A 22,031-nucleotide genomic window follows, 5' to 3' on the forward strand; every position below is an offset into this window, starting at 1 on the left:
TCTGTCAAAATCATTAGTTTGCTTATTAAGTTGTTGACACTAAATACTAATCTCTCTCATTTTTTCATGATCTTTATTTTTATTTTTTTACAGTTGTAACATTGCACCCTGGGACTTTCCAGTTGTGACTCTCTCTGGTAGGTTTGTCATACCATAAATGTGTTTCTCAGTGGTGACATGACAAGCCACAAAAGAGTGGAAATGCACAGGAAAATGTTAAAAGTCTACAAGTGGAGGGCTGTATTGAGTAGATATAGGATATTTTTGGGCACCATGACTAGGACCCTGCTACTGTCAAGAAACTGAAACTTATTTTCTAGAATTTACCAGTAAATTTACAGAATTTAAATACCACCTTCATGGCTACTTTTCAGGTTAACGACCCAAAAGAGACGCTTTGAGGATGCTGCAGGTTTTGTTTATACGCAAGACTTCCAGGGTTTTGTTTTTCCACAGAATTCACTGGTTATGTAATTTATCTGTATTTTTCCAGAAAATAATCTGTCTGCACGTCTATGTGATGTATTTTGTGCTGCTAGAAAGTAATAGTTTGCCTACGGTAAAGACAAAGGTAGCGCAAAACAGCATTCTGCAGCTGGAGCTCAAATAAACAGGATCCTTACTAAAAAGCTTTTAACGTGCCATTTAAACAGGCTAATTAGATATAGCTAGTATTTATAATTGTGTAAAATGAAGTTTCAGCTAATACGTTTTTAAAAGCACACCAAAACACTGAACTCATTAGCTTTGTCTCCGTGAATTAGCGGAAGTGACACAGCAAGCGCGCGCCTCCTACCGTTACGTCACGTCACGCGACGCAGCCGAGAAGCCGAGCGAGAAAAGGAAAACAAAACAAAAACATCAACAACAACTCAACTATTACATTTTAAAAGGAAGCACGTGCAGCCCGCGGACATGTCCGGCGCTTTGCTAACCCTCCTCATGGATGACATGGAGTCGGAAAGGTTAGTTCCAACCGCCGGTCACGCGCGTTTTACCGTTAATTCACCACGACTCCCCCACGCTAACGTCACTGAGTCATTAACGGTCACAAAGCACAGGTGATGGGCCCCTATTTCATCTCTCAGTGTAAGGAGCGAGTTTTTGTTTCGTGATTGGGATGGAAAGTGTCACATCCTGTTTACTTGTGTTTTTGTGTTCAAACGGTCATGGGCGGAAGAATGAGGAAGTAGCTGGTTGATGTAAATGAGAAGACAAGGATGAGATAACATGGACTCCAGAATCGTCCATAATTTTCTTAATGTGTGTTACAATAAAAAAAAAAGTACATTATTCTGACTGGCAGACGACTAAACTGTGATTGGTGTTGGTCATAGCTTGTACTAGATTATTTTTTTCGACATCTGACCACATGTTTTGCAGAAGCAGCAGCCCCACACTTAGATTGAATCGGGATGCGCCTCTGTTTGCACAACAAAGGACTCTTGGAAGCTTTCCCACTTCCACTGTGCACTGGTCTGTTGCTGTCCATCATCGCCCTCCTGCTGAATCTTTGCTTAAAAAAAAAAAAGTACTTTTATAACCCCTTTATTGCCACAACCTCATTCACTTGCTGCCAATCTTGAACTGAATCTGCGCTTTTGGCATCATTTTGTAGCACATCTTAAACATTTTCTTCAGTGCAACTTAGCCTTGCTTCCACTATACTTTTTTGCTTTCGTTTGCGATCAGAAATATTTCCAAACAGCTGATTTCGACTTTCTTGTAAATACAGAGTAGAATGTCTGGATCTGCTTTGAGGTCTCCTCCCAGAGGAACATTCGTGGGAAACCTATAAAGGAAGGCATCCTGATCAGATAACTGAACCACGTCAAGTCTGAAAAGTCTCATATACATCTAAAACTTCCTTTCATGTCAAGCCATAGTAATGCACTGTTAACTTTTGAGTTAAACACGGGCCAATTATATTAATCGCCGATATCAATATCAATCATTTTGTGCATTGCTACAATGAAACTTATTTTATTTAAGTTCTTTGCATCAAATTAATTTGCATCTAACCAATTCACACAGCTAACTAAAAATCAATGTGATGTCTTTTTTTTAAAATTGAGCCTGCATGCAGTTTCCAAATACAAAATGTATGACTCTGCCAAATAATTAAGCCATGACTTTCTGCTTTAATTTTTGTACAGAGCTTCCTTTCTTTTTTACTGTCACGTGTAACGTTAAAACACTTATTTAGAATATTTGGAGTCTGCACAAGTGTACACATTCATTTTCTTAATATTTTCTGCTGAAACGCTCATGTGATTGGTTTGGCTGTGTCAGTTTATCCATGGTGGTTGTTTTTTTGGGGGGGGGTTTTGTGACGCGTTTGCTTTTGCTTTTTCTAGGCCATGAATTTCTGTGAGGATGGAGGAAATTCAAATGAAGCAATGCTTGAGAAAGGTAAGTCACACACGTCCTTATCTGTGGTGTGGTGTAGCTGCGTTAATGTATTCTAATCCTGGGATTATTTACAGAACATCAGCACATTCAGGATGTTAAAAAGGAGAAAGAAGATTTTGCCGTTTGTGAGCGAACTCAAGCACATGAAGGAGGGTCTCCTGAAGTGTCAGAGGCCAATAAAAGATCGTCCGCTGAGACGCATCAGTCCACCAGTAATAAGAGAGCCAGAGTCTGCTCTGAGGTAAAAATAATCCTCGATTAAATTTCTTAACCAACTTTTATTTTCTCATATTTCATCTTCCAAAAGCTGTGCTAATCTTTTAAGGTGGTCCTTATCAATAGTTCTATAGGCTTTAATGGTTTTTCACTGTTTTGTTTTTGTTTTGGTTTTTTTGTCTTGTTTTTTTACTCTTTTTTTTTATTATTAATTTTCATTCAAACAACCATGTATTATAAGTATTTATCTGTAACCAACAAATCAAACCAAGTGAGCAAAGAAATGGTTTAGAACGAGGAGCGATCCATAATAACTGAAGTGTAAAACTGGGATTACCACAAACTAACCTACAGAAAATTAAGAATACATGAAAAAGATGTAATGAAATGCCATACGATAATGATACATCCAGCCTAAAGAAGCATTTTTCCAAACCATTTTAAGTGACAACAAGAAAGACTGTCTGGAATGAAAAGATTAAAAAAAAAAACGACATGCTATGTGGCGAAATATACTTTATCTGTATAGTTCAATGTGCTTATCTTCTTTTTGCTTTTGCGTTTGGTGGGCATTTATTTGAAAGGTGTTTGTTCTTTGTAGGTGAGGAAGTGTCTGACAGATGAGAGCCACAGGCATGAGCCTCTTCGCCTCGCCGTGGCTGGAGAAAAGGCCCACTGTATCCAGGAGAGATCAAGGCTTTCCTACAGAAAGCCTCTTTTCAGCATCTCTCACAGGATTTCAGACAAGAGAAACCCACCAAGTCTGGATCAGCAGGCTAATCACGGCGGCTTTAGTCAGCTCAGCTTCAGCAGCATCCTTTCACAGAAGCTCCAAAGTCCAGAAATAAACGGCCAAAGTGACATCCTCACCGCCACAGAGTCCTTGGGTCAGACATCAGCAACAGAGTCAAACCTTTACCCACTGATTGAGAAAATGTTTTTCATCCTCAATACCCTGAACTCCAGCATGACTCAGCTGCACAGCAAAGTGGACTTGCTAACGCTGGAAGTCATGCGTATAAAGAAGCAGATCAAGCCTGCTGAGAGGACGGCAGACTTCCAGCCTCCTCCTGAATATCTCCTAACGAATGATGAACTCAATCAGCTGATGGAGCACACCTCCAGCGCCGGCGAGCTCAGCTGCCAGCTGCTTGTCCACCTGTTCCCAGAGCTGTTCAAAGCCAAGGAGTGCCCCCATGACTGCATGGCAAGCAAGAGAACGCTGGAGTCTCTGCACCTGCAGCTGATCCGGAACTACGTGGAGGTTTGTTATCCCTCGGTGAAAAACAACAGCGTCTGGCAGGAGGAGTGCCTCCTTCAGATCAATGATTTTTTTAATCGCTTCTGGGCACAGAGGGACATGGAAAGCGCTCGGCTCATCAAGAAGCAGGCGGTCACTGGTGATGAGATGAAAGTGGAGCTTCCTCAGACATATTGCTTCATTAATGAACAGGGTCAAATTCAGGAGGAGAATGTATCCCTGGATAACCAGCAGGGTAGCCTGCCAGTGTCCAACGACAGGTTAAATACTCAAGCTGCAGAAGAGCAGGACGACTTCTCCTCGCCGGAAGATTTTGTGATTTTCCTCATGCATCGTCTCTTCCCAGAGCTGTTTGAAGAGGGGAAAATTCCTGAAGTCTCCAGCAGTTACAGTAACGTGGGCCAGCTCATTCTGGACTCCGACAAGATGGAGATCCTGAGGAAGTACATGGAAGCAAATTTTCCTGATGTCCCTGAGGACAGCTGGCTTCAGTTGTGCATCCAGCATATGGAGGACACACTGGAAGGGCCACACAGCAATGGGAACGGGAGTGAATCCGACAACATCAACTACGATGGCTATGACCTGGCCGGCTTTCAGGAAGACCTTCCCGTCATCAGGGCTCCAGACGCCGGTGAATTTGAAAGACCTTGTCGCAAGTCCAAGAAGTCGCTGCTCGCAGCCGTGGATTTTGAAAATCTGAAGATTCCTCCACCTGACTTCAGCGTTCCCCAAGAGTACATCTTATCCAGGGAGCAGCTGAAGAGCAACTATGAATGTAGCTTGTCCATTGGCAACTTTGCCTCACGCCTGCTGGTGCTCATGTTTCCCGAGCTCTTCACCCACGAGAATACCAGAAAGCAGTACAACTGCAGTGGTTCTCTTGGGAAAAAGCAGCTCGATCCTGTGCGTGTGAATCTGATCCGACATTACGTGCAGCTGGTCTACCCCCGAGCCAGGAACGACAGAGTGTGGATGCTTGAATTTGTGGGCAAGCTGGATGAGAGGTGCAGGAGGCGGGACACAGAGCAGAGAAGATCTTACCTGCAGCAGCGCAAAGTTGGTGGCCAAGAGCTAGAGCAGGAATTTCTCTGCCACATCAACCACATCACTCCAGACGCTAGAGAGGATTCAGACATTCCTTCTTTACCTCCCGAGAAAAGCAGCAAAGACTTCTGTAAGATCCCCCTCGACAAACTGACCATTTCCCAACCGGACTTCCCCGTACCTTCCGCCTACCTATTATCGGACTCTGAGGTGCGGGAGGTCGTCCAGCAGAGCCTTTCTGTTGGGAACTTTGCCGCCCGGTTGCTGGTGCGCCTCTTCCCGGAGCTGTTCACTCCGGAGAATCTACGGCTCCAGTACAACCACTCGGGTGCCTGCAACAAGAAGCAGCTGGACCCGGTCCGGCTGAGGCTGATCCGTCATTACGTGGAAGCGGTGTATCCCGTGGAGAAGATGGAGGAGGTGTGGCACTATGAATGTGTGCCGAGCATTGACGAACGCTGCCGGCGGCCAAACCGCAAGAAGTGTGACATTCTTAAAAAGGCCAAGAGGTCAAACACTGTGTCATAGTTGCAGTATTTTACAGTTAGTCAACACGCATATAAGCTGAAACAACGTTCTTAAGCTCATGTTTTATCTTTTGCCTCCAGCAGCAGATGTTTTTAAGCTTTAGTTTTATTTTCTAATGTATTAAAAATGTTAAACCATTCTTGCTTATAAGTCAGAGCTGTCAGAACTTGTCTAACACATTTCTTTCATAAATCTAGCCTTAAAACCACATTATAACCACAGTAGTAGCTACAATTAAGAGTCACAATTTCTCTATTAGCAGTAATTACTGATGTAGCATCGTGCCACCAGAGTTTTAATAATAAAGTACTTACGGATGGGTCCATGAGTATTTGGACAAGAACATTTTTTAAGAATTTTTTTCTGTACGTCACAAAAATGGGTTTAAAATTAAGCAATTGGGCGAGATTCGAGAGATTTTCAAATTAATAACATCAGATTGAATTGTACTAATTCATTAACCAGATTGTTCGTTACATCTTGATAGTAGTTGGTTAGTTGGACCCTATTTTGCCTTCAGAACTGCCTTAACGCAATGTGGCATAGGCGCAAGAAGGTGCCACAGACAACAATCCTTTGGGATTTTGGACCATATTTTCCTAATAGGATCATGCAGTTGTACATTTTTCAGCTCCACATCCCATTAGAAATTGCATTCCAAAGATTCTCCGTTGGCTTGATTACAGGCAGCGGTGGAGGCGACTGGGATGCAGTGAACACATCATGTTCAAGAAACCAGTTTGAGAATTTGAGCTTTGTGACATTGTGTTTTATCCTGCCGGTAGTAGCCATCAGTAGATGGATACACTGTCATAAATAGATGGGAAAAATCAGCAACAATACTAAAGGTACTAAATCACCGAATTTGTGCCAAGAAAACATCCTCCATGCCATTACATCATTGCCACTTATCTGAACCACTAATGACAGCCAGGATGGATCTGTGCTGTTTTGTTTGTTCTGACTCACCATCTAAATGTCTCAACCTAAACTACTGGTTTCAAATTGCAGCCCTCGAGGGCCATAGTCCTGCAACTTTTAAATGTGTCCCTTGTCCTACACACTTCAATTAAATTCTGAAACTGCCTCACAAGCATCCAGTGAAGCTCTACAGAGCTCTGCTAATGAGTTTTTATTGGAGCCAGGTTTGCTGAAGCAGAGACATCTAAACGTTGCAGGACTCTGGCCCCTGAGGAATGCAGTTTGAGACTGCTGGTGTAAACCAAGTCTCGTTTGACATGGTCACTTTTTTTCAAACGGTTTTGTCCAATTTTAGCAAATCTATTCTGCATAACTCAGCTGTAACCATTTGTCATTTGAGCTACTGTTGCCTTTCTTATCGTCTCAAACCAGCCTGCCCATTCCCCTGTGACATTTTTATCCACACAACCTTCACACACTCAACCATGTGACTTTTAAAGTCACTTAGATCCCCATTCTGATGCCCAGTTTAACTTGCCATTTGTGTTCAGATGAGATGAAGTTAGAATCTGGAAGAGGTGTACTTATTTAAGTGGCTAGTGAGTGTAAATTGTAACCTTAAACGTTACCCCTCAAGTTTCTATTATTTGGCGTTGTGTTTCTAAAATGCAGTCCAAACTAATTGTTAAATGATCAATCTTAAAACCATTTGTGGTCGTGTACAGAAGCAAAGCTCCTTAGTTTTGTCCTTGTCTAAATATTGATGGGCATATGACTGTACATTAAGCCTTCTTATAGAAGTGTATGTTATACTGGTAATTTAACATGACAATGGGTCATGATAACCTATTTCTAATAAACAGTTTTAAAAAGCAGTTGGGGTGTTTTACTTATTAGTGCTGTTGCGATACAACCGAAGATTTAAATTTGGGCCTGTTCTGACAGTGGACATACCTGGAAAACCTCCACAGGGAAGCATACAGATCATATGTATTGGATTAACTCTTTCTACACCACAACAGACCAGAGAAACACTCCCCTAATCATATTTACAAAACCCTGATTAGTGTATGCATGACCTGCAGAAATGTGCTCTAATAGAAACACCTCTACAGAAGAGAAGAATAAGTTTTGCACCTTTGAAATTGACCTTTATTGGCAAACAATATAAGGGGGAGAGGAGTAAATAAAACTTCTTTCACACCTTATCTATTTCTAACAAATACACTGATCACTGGAGAGCAAGTACCTTGAGGTGAATTTTAAATCCCACTCATGTGAGCACTTTTACCCCTTTTGTTGCAGCTTCATTACAAGTTCAGGGTTTGAAGGCTACATCCTTGGCAAGTTCAAGGACTTTCCATCTCCTTATGGACACTTTGTATTTATCTCCATCATTAGATTCACCTAAAACCTTTCTGGGGATGACTCTCATCAGAGTGACGGTGTTGGCTTCTTTGTTCTCTGACACCACAAGGTCCAAGGTGTCCCCAACTTTTACCTGGATAAACAAGAAAGTAATTTTTTTCCCCAAGAGCCCAGAGCATCAAAAGAAAGCATTATTCAACAGATAGTGACACGTACCGTTTTACTTTTCTTGATTAGTTTCTGTCCATTTAGTCGGAGCTTGTTGCTGTAGAACGCATCCTCGATTTTGCTATTGTGAGAAGAGGAAAGTTAGTCTCCCTGTTGCAGTTAGTGCCCAGTTTAGATTTTTGGCTTTTTGTCACACGTTTCTGATAAAACACACCTTAATGTCAAAAATAAAGGGAAAATTCTCCAAACCAACCGGGCTAAATGTGGAAGCATTTGCCCCCTAATCTCAATAACTGTCGAAGCAGAAATCTCCAGGTTGTTAAGTGTTGAGGTCCTGCTTCATGTTGTCAGACTGGTTGTTTTTAGGAACCTTCTTGATTCTACAAGTCAGGTAGTAATCAGACCTACTAAACTATGAAAATGTGGTTGATCACATGTGGCAGTTACAGTTTTCACAAATGAGCAGGTTGATTTTTTTCCTATTTAACTAAATCAGTTGAAAACTATATTTGTGTTTAAAATTATCTGAAAATTATCTAATTTAAATTTTGTTTTCTGATCTGAAACATTTGAGTGAAAATGGGGAACAAAGGAAAGTGGGGTGGGGTTTACAGCACTGCAAACATGGAAATGTTTATCATATAGGCAAAATTAAGTTTAACACCTAAATCCTCTGACTTACTTCCGTGCCAAATCCAAGCCAGCCTTTAACACAACGTCATAGCGGAAAGACGGTACATATTTCTCCATATCTTTATAGTCTTTAGGTAAATTGGGATCTTCATCTTCATAATCACTCTCCTCTGGATCATTTTCATCCTCTGAATCATCTTCTTCTTCCTGGGCTGCACGTGAAGGAGCTTTCTTCTTGCTTTTAAATCGCAGATGTTGCAAAGACCAGGTCTTGAGGGCAGGCCAGTGACCACCAAGTGCAGAGAAAGTCGAGCAGCCCCACAGCTGCCGAGTATGAATGGTTCTGGGGCACCACTCAGTCCTCCTAGGTCCATAACCAGCTGCTAGCAGGTGGCGAGGGTTCAACCGTCCAAACTGCCTCATAGCGAGTACCTGCAGCACCAGGCTTTGCATGCTGGAGCTCCAACCTGTCACTAAAACAAATATGCAAGATCAGAAAAGCTCTCGGCGTGATGTTCAATACTTCCACTGTCTAGGTTGCTGATCTGGTCTTGAAATGCTTACTTTCCTCTTTGAGCATCGATATTTTTGGCTTTCGTTCCAGATCGGGATTCAGTCTCAATGTCATTAAACGTTTTGTCACTAGTTCTGGACCACAAAGCTTTAGCCAATCCATTATAGTCCACAAATCAAATGTTATTGGACCTCCACAGGCTCAAACTCAAAGACAGAAATGAAATAGCCCTCCGAGTGCTCAAACCCAAAGAAGCAGCTCCAGAAAATGTACTTCTGACCAAGAACTCTTGAGCCTAATTTTTTTCTGGTTGTTATTGCACATGTTTTTGTGGTAGTTGGTAGTTTGTAGTTTTTATTATTTTAAAGTAGATATTCTTTTTGGGTTTTGATGATTAAATTGCAGAAGTACTCCTTTACAGCTCAATAGACTGTTACCTCGGCAACTCAACATCAGGTAGGTAAAAGACAATAACTTGACCTGTGAGGTCAAGTTATTGTCTTGACCTCACAGGCAGGTCGATGAGTTTTTTAAGAATATAATCAGACCGTAAACATGTTCATGTTGCACTTCAGCAACATTAATTTGAAATAGTTCTGAAAATAAGTAACCAAAGGCCTACGTTTAGCAGTTCTTCAAAAATAAAAGTCTTGCAAATTTCCATCAAGGTTTGTGTCACCTATGTCAAAGATTCTTACAAATATTCCTCAACCAATTGCGTAGAACAGTTGCAATAATTATTTTAAATAAATATAAATAATGCTTAAATGAAAATGTCTGAAGATGATTCACTTATTTTGAAATGTTACCGGAAGTTTCCTCTTCGTGCGCAATCCGTCAAAACAACAAACCTAAAATGATTTGAGTTTATGCGTTTTCTGACGCCGTCTAAAGCCCGTGTGGTTTTGTCCAATGATGTCTAAACGTTTCATACTCAGTTGCATATTAAGTAAGTCGTTTAATGCGGAAGTAGGTATTATTAGCTTAGCGTGTTTTTACTCGGGGCGCTCGTAAGTTACACGTGCAACAACCCAGGAGCTTTTCGTATTAAAACAACAATCTAACATCATTTTTAAAAGTAGATTAAACTGCATTGTGTTAAACACTCACCTAAGGAATAACCTTTCATTGCTCTGCACTTCATCTGCTTTTCCGAGGCTGGTATTTGTAGCAGCAGTTATAAATCTACTGCCATCTATCGCTTGGACTGGAAATTTCAGTAGTATTGCCTTTTCACCAAACAGACACCTCATACTATCAAAACAACCTCGTTTTCTCACAGAAGCAGTAAAATATTCCAACTCCTGCATAGATTATGAAGCGGCATTAAAAATATGCATCCATACTCCTCTCTGTAGGTTGAATCTCCTACAGCCAAATGCTTACAAGCACTCATTACAGCCCTGGATGTCATACTAATTTTAGTCATTTTGTCTTTTTATTATTATTATTATTATTATTATTATTATTATTATTATTATTATTATTATTATTATTGTGATCAAACAGCTCACAAGATTTTTGTCTATACTGACCACAAAACAATTTTTCAAAAAGTATTTTGGCTTGTTAATATAGACAGCTTTTTTTTTTTTTTAGTCCTTCTAAAATGTGTTGATTTTCAGCCCATGCATGTAAAACTGGGTTCACTTCAGTAACACTGCTGTTCCAGCGGTTTCCAGTTGATGGCAGGCTTAAGCTTTGGTTGGTCTTGAGGATTTCCTCTACATTCTTACCAAGTTCTTAGTTAGAGGGAGTGGTATCAAATAAGTCTTTTAGCTTTCAACAAGCAACTACTAACAGCTGTCAATGTAATTTTTCTTAAAATGTGACTCATGTAACAATTACCAGCTGCAGGATTTTAATATTTTTTGGTCTTATGTTTACAGTAATACTAATCGGTACCAGGCCCTTAATAAAAACACCAGCAACATTTTTAACCACACAACGGGAGAGACCTGGACATTTATTGCATTTTTAATTTTTCCAGCATATTTCAAATTTCAATACATATTGTCAAGAGTAACTGTGTTATTAATACAGCCCATTTTATTATATTAACGATGCCAATTTAAAATATTTATTTTGTTTAGTCTAAATAATTTACATCAACATTCAGCTCCACTATGGATTATAATGTCTAGTTGTCTCATGTGCATAATACCGATGTCACTATGTCACTACGTTGAAAACAATGAAAGAACAAGATGTCATGTCCTAGAATGCATACAATATCTCTCTGTAAGATGCTTTGAAAACTCCTTATTGTAATATTGGTTTATTTTTGCATGTCTTAATGTAAGTGCATTGATGTTTTTGCATAAACAGGCTGTAAAACCCATGGAAAAGACATTCCAGAAAAATTAAATGGCATAAGTCAAAGTCTTCTTCGGAACAGTAACAGTGCTTTTCTATGTTCTCCTGTCTCATTAGACTGTAAAAATTTCCATTTCACAGGTTGAAATGAAGCATAATTCATTTACAATGGACACACAATGGACATACAATTAATGATGCTGGTGGTATACATTCATGGATGTTTTATGTTTGTTAACACAGTGTCTCAGGAGTAGGAAAACATGCAAAGTAAGACATGGCTTTCATCTTTTTCCCACTCCATGTTTAAATTTGTAGGTTCACAAATAACACCCATCTGTTCAAATGTTCTGAACGTCTTTTTTGTCCGTCTGATCGGTTTGTAGCACAAGTTGTCAGCTTCTGTCGTGGCAGTAGGCAGCAGAAGTTATATTTAAGACAAAATTATTCAGATGATGCATGTTTTTGTTTTATTATGAAGGTAGAGGTGGAATCTGTGTGACTGGATTTAGCTGCTCAACAACAAAATGCTCTTCAGTTCTAAGGTTTAACATAAGATTTAATTTCAAAATGATCTGGTCATTACTGGGTTCTATATTACTGGGTGAAGCGGTGATGATTTGGGGGACACTGAGTTGCTGAGTCGATTATAAGAAGGAATCTAAAGAAAGTGGCACTGAATCTGCAAATCCCAATGACCTGAAGCTGCATCATCAAGAAGAGTTAGCTTAATTTCCTCAACAATAATAAAGTTGATTAAAAGTTGTTGGAACTGTTTAATTTCTGCCACACAAGTTTTTCTGTTTGGGATCTGTTCTGTTTAACAAATGGTGGCAGCAAGAAATATGTTGTGTGTTTTTGTGCTTCTGAGGTTATATTTAAATAACCTTTTAAAGACCAGACCATTTTAATGTATGTGAAACATTAGAACTGCTTCTACTATCATTAGATCCCTCAGATGCTGCTAAGTAGCACCAACAGCAAAATACCACAAATAACTGTGGTGTCCAGTTAGGTAGATACATCAGTCTGTGTAATGTTAAACTGAACAACTTTTGGTAATGTGTGTCTTTTCTACAAAACAGAAGCGAAAATGAAACTTCAGTCTATTGTCTGTTGATGTAAAAGGCTTCCTGGAAAACCAAGGATGTTGATGTACAAAATGACTTACAGCACTTTAGAAGAACGAGAAACGCTTTACCACCAAGTGATAAACTGTCCTGATGATTTTGGAGCTCTTTGTATTGATCAGTGTCTCTGTGATGAGCATAAACATTCTGTTTAGTGATTCTCCTCGTTTAGTGTTATCGCTGTTATTGCTGTAATCACGAGTCTGCTGAAATCCGCCCTGACTTTATCCATCTCACTACTTCAGGAGCATTTGCTTTGCAGCAAAACTGTGAGGAAACATAAGAGATTATTATCCCAACCACCTTATGAGGTAACTGAAGCTTCAGGTTTCGGATGGTCTGTTCAGATGCCCAGAAATTTGGAGATGATGTGCAGTGTAACAGTCTTTGTCTCCTTGGTTGTCCCTGGAAGCTGAGCTGATTTGGTTTTCCTCTTTCTTCTGCACCAGTGAACCACTCTTATTGCTTAGTCGGTTCACAAAGTCAAAACTCAGGCAGTCGTTTCTGATATTATCGTTGTTTCTGGCTTGTTTTCTCTCTATGTTTCTGGTATTGATAGTGAATGCATGCTACAGAGGTGTCACTGTGTTTTGCAGTGGTTGTATGATCATAAAGAAGTCTCCACGCAGGAGCCATTTCTGTGGAAAGATCTGTGGTTGTGGCAGTTCTCACTGCAGTGGACAATGAGCACAGGGTAGCACAGGGCGTCGTCGTAGTGCGGGGGCTCCTCGTCGTCAGTGGCGAGGCGTTCTGACAGGCAGCGGGTGTTTTCGCTGGGACTCTCCTGGTCGTCCAAGCTGCCGCTCCTCCAGAAGCAACTTCTCTGGGAGCCATAACGGCGAGCCAGGGAGAAGCGGCTGCCACTGAAGGGGATGCGGGAGCTGGCACCGGTGCAGATGCTGAGGGCACTCCTGGAGAACACAGAGGAGCAACTGATGGCCCGGTGGCAGCGCTCACAGTTCTGACGGACCCCACCGAAGCTGTTGGGACACTGGGCTAGATCCATCAGACCGGCCTCTGAGTAACTGGGAACCAGCTGCTGGTTTGAGCGAATGTGCCACTCCAACTCAGTGCTGTCAATGGTGTTGACGCGAGGGATGCGGCGCCAATATGGCCGATCGTCACACGGGGTCACTGGAAGGTAGTCGTGTCCGAAAAGCTTTTCTACACGATAATGGACATATGCAGTGCGGTATTCAGTGAAGACTCTGAGAGGCCAGGAGAAAGTGAGGAAAGACGCAGCCCAGAATACATACTGGGACAGATACCAGGGATGGTGCTCTGGGTCAGCCAGCACCATGACGTACTCCTTCAGGTCAATGTTTTTCAGGTGCATACCCTCTCTGGCTTCCATGTAGTCATCCAGGCCCTCATTGTCGGTGAAAAACCTGGCCCTCTGTGTCAGGTATGAGTTTTCAGACTCTACATTAGCAAAGCTAAAGCACTTGGTGAACCGCATCTTTGTCAGAGGAGACTTCTCCAGGCCCAGAAGCTGCTTGGAAACATCTTTGACTCCACAGTGACCGTAGTCAAATTCAGCCTCGGCTACGTGGGTATTGACGCGCTCATGGTATACTTGGGTGCTGGTGTAAGCATCTCCGTTTCGATAGCGTGTGACCTGTCGTGTTCGGCGCACATAGTGGTAGCTGATGGCTTTCCACCAGATGCAGGGCTTCGCCTGCTGCATTCTCTGGATGCGCTCGCAGATGCCCTCCACATCCACTTTGTGCTGCAGCTCGTTCTTCACGTGGCAGTGCCAGCACTCCACGAGGTACACCAGGTAGAGCATGCCCAGCAGGGCCAGGGGGATGTAGATGTATCCGTCGGAGCAGGGGCTGCCGTGGTACGTCATGGATTTCCCTTTGAAGGCGCTGTCAAAGGTGAGCCGGGTCACCTTGGTGACGTGGCACCAGACCATAGCCCCCATGCAGCCATACATGAGGACAGACAGGAGGAGGCATTTCCAAAAGTTCTCCCGACATAAGGACTTGCTCAGAGATTGCTTGAGGGGTCTTTGCTGTGAAAAACAAATGAAAAAGAGCCTCAGTTGTAGCAACATAAAAACCAACAATCCTGAACTGCTTTGCTGCAAAAGGAACAAGTTTGGATATATTTTAAATGTGTGTATGATTAAACTTATTGGTCTTTTTTTAGGAACACCTGTTCAATTGCATACGGGGGTCTTCATGCACAACTATCTCTGATTTAAAGAAAATGGTGATCTGAGTGAAACAGCCCTGTTTGGCAGACACCAGAGGACAATGGACTGAGTGGTTTGAGACAATAGTAGCCCAACTCACTGTAAGACAGGGAAGTGGCCTACCTCCTCTGAACGCACAACACATAAACCTTAAGCAGATGGGCCACCGCAGCTAAAAACTAAGAACCGGAAAACGATAACATGTAAAAAATGTTGTCTGGATGAATGAGCCTCAATGTCAACTGCAACATTCAGAGAGTGTGATCAAGTAAAGGTATGGGAGAACCCTTAGTACCAATTGAGCATCATTTATGCACTGAGTATTGATGCTGATCATGGAGACTGCTTTATAACCACATTACATTGTCAAAAAAAAAACCTTTCAGCAGGAGGTTGTTTTTATGACATATTTTGCTGCTTAAATTACTTTTCTGAGTATTTGGTAAATTGTTTCTGTTGCATTTTATTGCACTTTTTCTCTCATATTTTGGTTTCTGGTTCTTTGCTGATGTTTTCATTTGCTTTTCATTCCTTTCCCACATGGTTTCAGTTTACTAGTTACTATAACATGTTTTTATATCCCATGTCACAGTCCTGGTGTCCTGCAGGTTTTAGGTATACATCTGCATTAACACACCTGGATCAAATGAATTACTCATCATCACCAAGCATCTTGCTGTCTTGTTCATGAGTGATGGCAAGAAGAAACAGGAAATGGATAAAGGGATTGAGACTTTGTCTCCAGCAATGGAGGTGCTGCTCCAATCTGTCACAGTGGCAAAAACAGGCTGAGCTAAAAACCAAAGCCATTAATTTTCTGGTTTATCTGCAGATTTTGGAATAAAAAGCCTGAAATGAGCTTCCTCTGTTGGATGGCTGGGCTCTGCCTTGGAGATAAGGTAAGGAGAAGCATCAAAAGGAGTCAGCTGAGGTGGTTTGGGGATCTGTTCAAGATGAGCCTTGGGGCCTCCATTTTCTGGAAGATCTCACTGAGAAGAGGCTCCTGGCAGAGCCAAAGTCATGTAGTTCCTTTGGCTTGAACAGATGGTCAGGAATTTAAAGCAGGTCTGTTTTAGCAGGTAAATCATTCAGGGCAGGGAGTCTGGTTTGCTAAGTTTCAGTTCATCAGCAAATTGTCTTTCAAAACAAGACCTTCTTGTAATCCATTTAAGGGTCTCAATCAGTAGTTTTATATGTTACAGACTGTTTGTTCTTATTCATTTTATGTAATCCCAAAATACAGAAAAAAGGATTCGATTCCCCAAAAGCTTTTAGCTCAACCAGATCAACTTAACAATGACAAATCGCTGATATTTTTTTTCCCATTTTATAAAGCTAATATGCTGTAAACAAAGGGCAATCTGGAAGAAAATGTGATGAAAGCCACAAAAGACTTGAAAATGGGCTGGAGGTTCATCTTCCAAAAGGACAACAACACTTAGCATTCAACCAGAGCTGTAACTAAATGGTTTAAATCAAAGAATATTCACATGTTAGAATGGTCCAATCAAAGTCCAGGTTTAAATCCAGATGAGAAGAAGCTGCTGCAAGAGCTGAACATAATTTTTTGCAGTCTCTCCATCCAACCTAACTTAAGTTATTTTGCAAAATGAAAAATATGTCATAAATTTTCTGTCTTGGACATAAAAAGCTGATCAAGTCATAAACCAAAAGACTTTGTCTGGTATTGCAGAACAAGGTGGTGCTTTGTTTTCATCACATAAAGTCAAAAATACATCAAAGATTGAGGCTATAGCATTAAAAATATGAAAAAGCTCAAGGGCTTTCATTACTTTTTCATGGCACTTTGTGCTTTCCATTAACACCAGCAATGTGAAAATGAAAAAATGGAAAATGTGAAATTCCTGTAGATACAGCATTCTTTACACGGATGTAGCGTCGCTGTCTCATACTGTAGCAGTTTTTCAGAAACTACAGGCTTACTACAGTTTCTAAAGGTGACAGACAGGTAAGAATGCTACCTGAAAACCTAAACTCGTTTTCACTGAAATCTACAGTAGCATAGCACGCTGGTAATGAAAAAAAAAAAATCTCCACATGGAAGACCATGTGGCCTGGATCCATCTGCAGCATGGCCACATTGCATATGCGATAAAAACCATGAGAACCCCATTAAGAACAGACTCTCACCTCCTCCCTGGTGTCCGCCTCGTAGACGGTGGTGCTGCTTTCACTGGCTGTCGCAGCCGCGGCTGGGGGAGACATGGTGATAACAATGCAAGGCGTGGAGTGGGGATCAAGGAGGGATTTCACTGCCTTTTATCTGCCTCTGCAGCGGCTCTCATCCCACACGAGCCGCTGCGTTGGACCCGCGATCATCCGGGGACGTTTCCGAGAGGAGAGTCCAAAACAACAGCGTTCCTGTGGAGGCAGAGAGAAGGCGGAGGAGGAGGAGGAGGAAGAGGCGGTGTTGGTGCAGCATCCTGCCGGTGCCCTGCCTCAGCTGTCAGTGCCGCAGTGACATGATGGGAGATGATGCCGGATTAGCTGGTCGTTATTACGAACGGATGGTGCCCTGCCCCTCGGGGCCCGCTCTGGATCCACCGTGCAGCGGCGGGGGGGACGGAGCGTGAGTCCGCTGTCCACGGTGCTGGCTGCCTAACTGAGGCAGGTGGGACGTTGTTGCATAAATCCGCGACTTAAAGGGAAAGTCCAACCTCATGCTGACTTAGGCTTAGGTCTGTCTCAGTGAACAGAATATACTCGAAAAGCTAATATCAGTTGATCAATAATTTAAAAAAAGTTAATAAATAAAACTCGCCACAAACCATAAAAGGTCATTGCTGATCACAGAGTGTTGTATTGGACAATTGAGTGGAAGGAAAAAATGTGGTTTAATATAAAGCACACGAGCAACAGGGGTAGTTGATGCAGAGCGTTTTCATTTTGTGGTTTTGTTACAATTGGTTTACTCTCTTTCTTTACTGTGATCTAAAGTTATGTATTGGTTAAGATTCAGATTGTGATCTTTAGTGTTTTTATTATTATTATTATTATTATTATTATTATTATTAGTAGTAGTAGTAGTAGTAGTAGTAGTAGTAGTATTAGTACTAGTAGTAGTAGTAGTAGTATTATTATTACATATTTACTATGGTGAATATTAGTCATTTCATTGAGCTTCTCGGTTCCCAAACCACAGTTTTTGTTCTGGGCTTGGGAACCCAGAACAAAACCCAGAACAACCCAGGACATTTTTTGCTGCAAGACCACACTGCTGCCAGCTGTGCTATAGTGCAGCCCATGGCACAGTGTCAAGCCTAATGGTAGGCTTTCTTTCACTCTTCATTGGATTTGCTGAACCCTGCTGAACCCTCTGAATTCAGAATAGGGAATCTGCAGCTACAATTTCAGCCAAAGAGGTGCCAACTACTGGCTGAGGAAAGATGAGAAAAACGTACTTCACACTTGTCTGATTGGTTTTTAATTGAAAGCCATTCATAATTTCCCTTCCACTGTGATGCTCCATAAAGTCTCAATAAAATACGCTTATCGTTTTGGTTGTAACATCAAAAAAATTGGAAAAATACCAAAAAAGTGAAGAGTGCTTTAAATGATTTGTTATTTTTGCAGCTTTGTCTACAGAAACAAGTTGTTGCTCTGCTCTGTCAAGAGGAGAAACGGTCATAAGCTCCAGCCTTCATGGGCTCTGCAGATGTATGGATGAAAATTAATGGCTGCAATTTTTTAGAGATTTTCATGTCAAGCATAAAATAAATAAAATATTAAATGTGATAGTTGCATATACCTTCCAGGTTTGCCTCTTAGAACTATACTGTGACCAATTTTACAACCAATGAAGATTATATTGCCTTAAGGCAGTGGTTCCCAAACTTTTTCATCCAGACGGCTTCCCGCGCCCCCCCTGCAAAGGCAGTTTGGGAACCTCTGCCTTAAGGAATAATTTATTGTATGCATAAAGAATGAATATAGTCAATTAATCCTAGTTCATGTCTTTTTTTATTTGTTTATTCAGAATGATTAAAATGAATGATGAGAAACTTCATCCTCTCTGTCTTTAATTCATTTACACCTACTTGTTATTGTTACTCATACAACATTGCTTTTCTAATATTTGACAAAATTGGTTTATGAGTTTCATGAGCATGTTTTTGTAAAAATGTCCACTCCAATCCAGTGAAAATGCTAAAAGAATTAAAAGAAATTATCACATCCATCCATCATAATTACAAAATGTTTACAAAAACGCTTCAGATGTCAGCTATGACGTGTGTGACAAAGTCTCATGACTTTCTGGCTCACATTCAATTTACAATTTACAAAAAAGAAACCATCGTAAATTACAAAAAGTACTCCTTCTGTATCTCTGAGCAATAAGGAAACATCTTTACTGAGAAAGCATTAGGTCAAACTGAGCTGTTGTGCGTGATTAGTGATGCCATGAGATGACTTTTGATGTAAAATGACTTTTTATAAATAATCAGAATGAAGCAAAAATTTATAATCATCCGCAGGTTCCAATGTTTTTAGAAATATCTTAGAATTTTGTTAGAAATAATAATTTATAAAACATTTTCATAACCGAATCCAGAATATGCAGATATATCACACAACTTTCACAAACTAATATGTTACGATGAGCCATAGAGATTTACAAACATTGATAACATTATGATAATGCTTCATACAGTTGATATAGTAGTTTTTGAAGTAATTGTTGATTTCTCAGTCTTTCATTTTTAGGTATGGTGTTAAAATGTTGAGATAGCAGCATCACAAAAAAAAAAAAATCCGTTTGTTTAACTGTCTTACTAAAAAAGAAAGTACAGTGGACTAGGATGTAATAAAAATGATCTGCCTTAAATAGTTTTAGCATTAGTTAAATCCAATGTCAGTGAAAAAACACAACTGTCATTATTTAATGAATGAAAATGAAACCCAAATGGTAAATTTGGTTTTAAAAATATAGCAATAATAATTTAAAAAAAAATCTAAGTACACCCTTAAAACCTTCATAGGTTTTAGGGAAAGTCATACTCAAATGCTCTCTTCCATATTTTCACTGATGCAACATAAACCGCCTCCCTCACGTCCTAACCCCTCTACTACTTCTATTATTATTCACAGCCTCATCATACAGATTACTGTAACTCTCTCCTTCTCGGTCTTCCTCACAAATCCCTCCATAAGCTTCAGATGGTTCATAATTCAGCAGCACGCATTATAATCAAAAGCCCCTTGCTACACCATGTTGTCACCGTCTTTCAGCGACTGCACCGGCTCCTAGTTAAACCGACTCTTCTGTGCTCATTTAAAATCATTCACAGCCTCAGCTATCCTTCTCTATCAGATCTCTTGCACATTGCCACCCCCAGCCATTCCCTTATGCCATCCTCCTCCTCCGGCCACCTCACTGTGCCTTCCACCTGTCTCAGCACCATGTGGAGTCGAGCACTGAGCCCCAAAATCTGGAACTCCACCCTGGCAGACGTTCACGCTATAGACATTCTCTGTTTGAGTCAAAACTCTCCCATTTAAGATACTTTAATCTTTCTTAAACAAGGTGTCAACACAATGCCAAGACGGAAAGACATTAGCAATGACCTTGGAGATGAAGCCATTGCTGCACATGTATCTCTGAAGGATTATAAGGCCATTTCCTAAATCTTTTTGTCTCTAGATAGACTATGGCAATGAATGACACATACACTCTGGAACAATATCCTTTGTGCAGATGAGACCAGAGATGTTTAGCACCACATTTGGAGAAAACCAAACACAGCATATCAGCACAAACATCTCTGTGACCTTCTGTCGAGCACAGTAGTGGAGGAATGAATATTGTAACTTGTTTTGCAACCACACGATCTTGTCACTTTCCAGTCAACTGTACATTTTTCTGTATATAGAAGAAGTCTAGAGTCAAGTGCAATGCCACCTTTCCAACAGCTGAGGCTTGGACCAAGATGGCTGATCAGTAGAACACATCAGAACACCAGAAAGGCTAAAAATGCAGTAATCAACATGTGGTGGGACCTCAAGAGAAGTATGCTAGAAGTAATGAAGAGCAATGTTGTGAATAAGAATAGGTGCAAGAAAAAATCTTCAACAAAGTTGCAAGCGACTGTCACTCGTTGATAGGGTGTACTTAGTTTTTTTTTTTACAAACATTCATTTTTGCAAATAAATGTTAGTACATAGTATACAACCTCTTGTTTGTTCTTGTAGGCTGAAGGGTTTAATTTATGTAATGAAGTAGTTAGATCCCGATAAAGACCAGAGTGACCTTAGCATTAAAAATGGGTGTACTTTCTTTTAAGCTGACTATACTAATTAATCTCATCTTGTCTGAAGCACTTTAACAAGAATAATATTCCACAATAATCAGTAAAGAATTACTCCTTTCATTGCATTAAGTCTCTAAGAAGTGTCCCAGATATTTAAGAAGGGCATTGCCTGACATGAACCGTCACTCCTTTTCCCAGGGTCTTCTTCTCTGATGACGACCCTTCAGTGAAAGAAAAAGAAGTGATGTCTACATGGAGTCATATAAATATATACCAGGCTTGAGGGCAAAAAAAAAGAATGAAAAGCTGGACCAACTTACAGAGTACATATTAGAGAGGTTGTTGAAAAGCACTTGACCTGCGCTCACTTTGTTCCTCACCCCTCGGATGGTTCCGTTCTTACTGCAGATGTTGATCCTCTTGTTGCTGAACATCATCTCCCTCTTGACACTGGCATACAGCAGCAGGTCATCGGACTCGCAGCCGTTCTCGTCCGCGGCAGCCTCCAGGCCGTTCAGGTGCCTGTTGGCCTCACTGGCGGGCGGCAGACTTCCCTGCTCTGCCTCCATGCTGCCGGTGCCGTCCGAGTCTGCAGAGTCAGAAACCGAGCCGCACCAGGTCCTCTCGTCCTTGAACACCTCAGCCAGGACTCGGCCACTGTTGGCGGACGCGACTCTGAACCGGACCGTTTTCCCGGCTTTTTCTTTCATCTTTGGCCCATCCATTGAAATCCAAGAAAAGAGTCACATGCATCGCTTCCCATTCAGACAAAACAGAGTGGCCCTTTCTGCTCAAGTCATTGGCAGTCCACTTATTCATCCAACAGCAGGGTTCTCACAGGTGTTTCAAAGGAACTGAAAATACCCTGAGCACACACTTTGTGTGCTCCCAAATACTCAATAATAGATGTGCCCTTGTCATGGTAACAGCTAAAACGGGCAAAGTGTAAATCGATATGATCGTGTTCAATTATTGATCAAGGTCAGCACGCACCTTATGTCTGATCCTTTATGGTCTGATAACTTACAAAGTCAGGGTAAACACCTGG

At 41.1% G+C, this 22,031-nt stretch overlaps 4 protein-coding genes across 4 annotated transcripts; 1 reads left to right on the plus strand and 3 right to left on the minus strand.

The window, feature by feature from the left end:
* Positions 1-572: 572 nt before the first annotated feature.
* On the plus strand, positions 573-7,260 carry bend3 (BEN domain containing 3). The gene is made up of 4 exons (XM_007575734.2): positions 573-965; positions 2,358-2,412; positions 2,487-2,653; positions 3,230-7,260. Exons 2-4 carry the CDS (start codon positions 2,361-2,363, stop codon positions 5,462-5,464), a joined length of 2,454 nt encoding a protein of 817 aa, XP_007575796.1. The 5' UTR covers positions 573-965; positions 2,358-2,360; the 3' UTR covers positions 5,465-7,260.
* A 255-nt stretch (positions 7,261-7,515) lies between these two features.
* On the minus strand, positions 7,516-10,278 carry mtres1 (mitochondrial transcription rescue factor 1). The gene is made up of 4 exons (XM_007575746.2): positions 10,179-10,278; positions 8,604-9,027; positions 7,970-8,042; positions 7,516-7,886 (listed from the first exon to the last, which is right to left on the minus strand). The coding sequence occupies exons 1-4, from the start codon at positions 10,210-10,212 to the stop codon at positions 7,704-7,706; spliced, it is 714 nt and encodes a 237-aa protein (XP_007575808.1). The 5' UTR covers positions 10,213-10,278; the 3' UTR covers positions 7,516-7,703.
* Positions 10,279-11,001: 723 nt separating this feature from the next.
* On the minus strand, positions 11,002-17,642 carry LOC103154460 (transmembrane protein 151B-like). Its single transcript, XM_007575756.2, has 2 exons — positions 16,866-17,642; positions 11,002-14,531 (listed from the first exon to the last, which is right to left on the minus strand). Exons 1-2 carry the CDS (start codon positions 16,938-16,940, stop codon positions 13,122-13,124), a joined length of 1,485 nt encoding a protein of 494 aa, XP_007575818.1. The 5' UTR covers positions 16,941-17,642; the 3' UTR covers positions 11,002-13,121.
* A 1,046-nt stretch (positions 17,643-18,688) lies between these two features.
* On the minus strand, positions 18,689-21,794 carry grxcr1b (glutaredoxin and cysteine rich domain containing 1 b). The gene is made up of 2 exons (XM_016663264.1): positions 21,304-21,794; positions 18,689-21,204 (listed from the first exon to the last, which is right to left on the minus strand). The coding sequence occupies exons 1-2, from the start codon at positions 21,706-21,708 to the stop codon at positions 21,166-21,168; spliced, it is 444 nt and encodes a 147-aa protein (XP_016518750.1). The 5' UTR covers positions 21,709-21,794; the 3' UTR covers positions 18,689-21,165.
* Between the last annotated feature and the right edge of the window lie 237 nt (positions 21,795-22,031).

The sequence above is a fragment of the Poecilia formosa genome, unplaced genomic scaffold (assembly GCF_000485575.1).
Source record: "Poecilia formosa unplaced genomic scaffold, Poecilia_formosa-5.1.2 Scaffold8, whole genome shotgun sequence".
NCBI lineage: Eukaryota > Metazoa > Chordata > Actinopteri > Cyprinodontiformes > Poeciliidae > Poecilia > Poecilia formosa.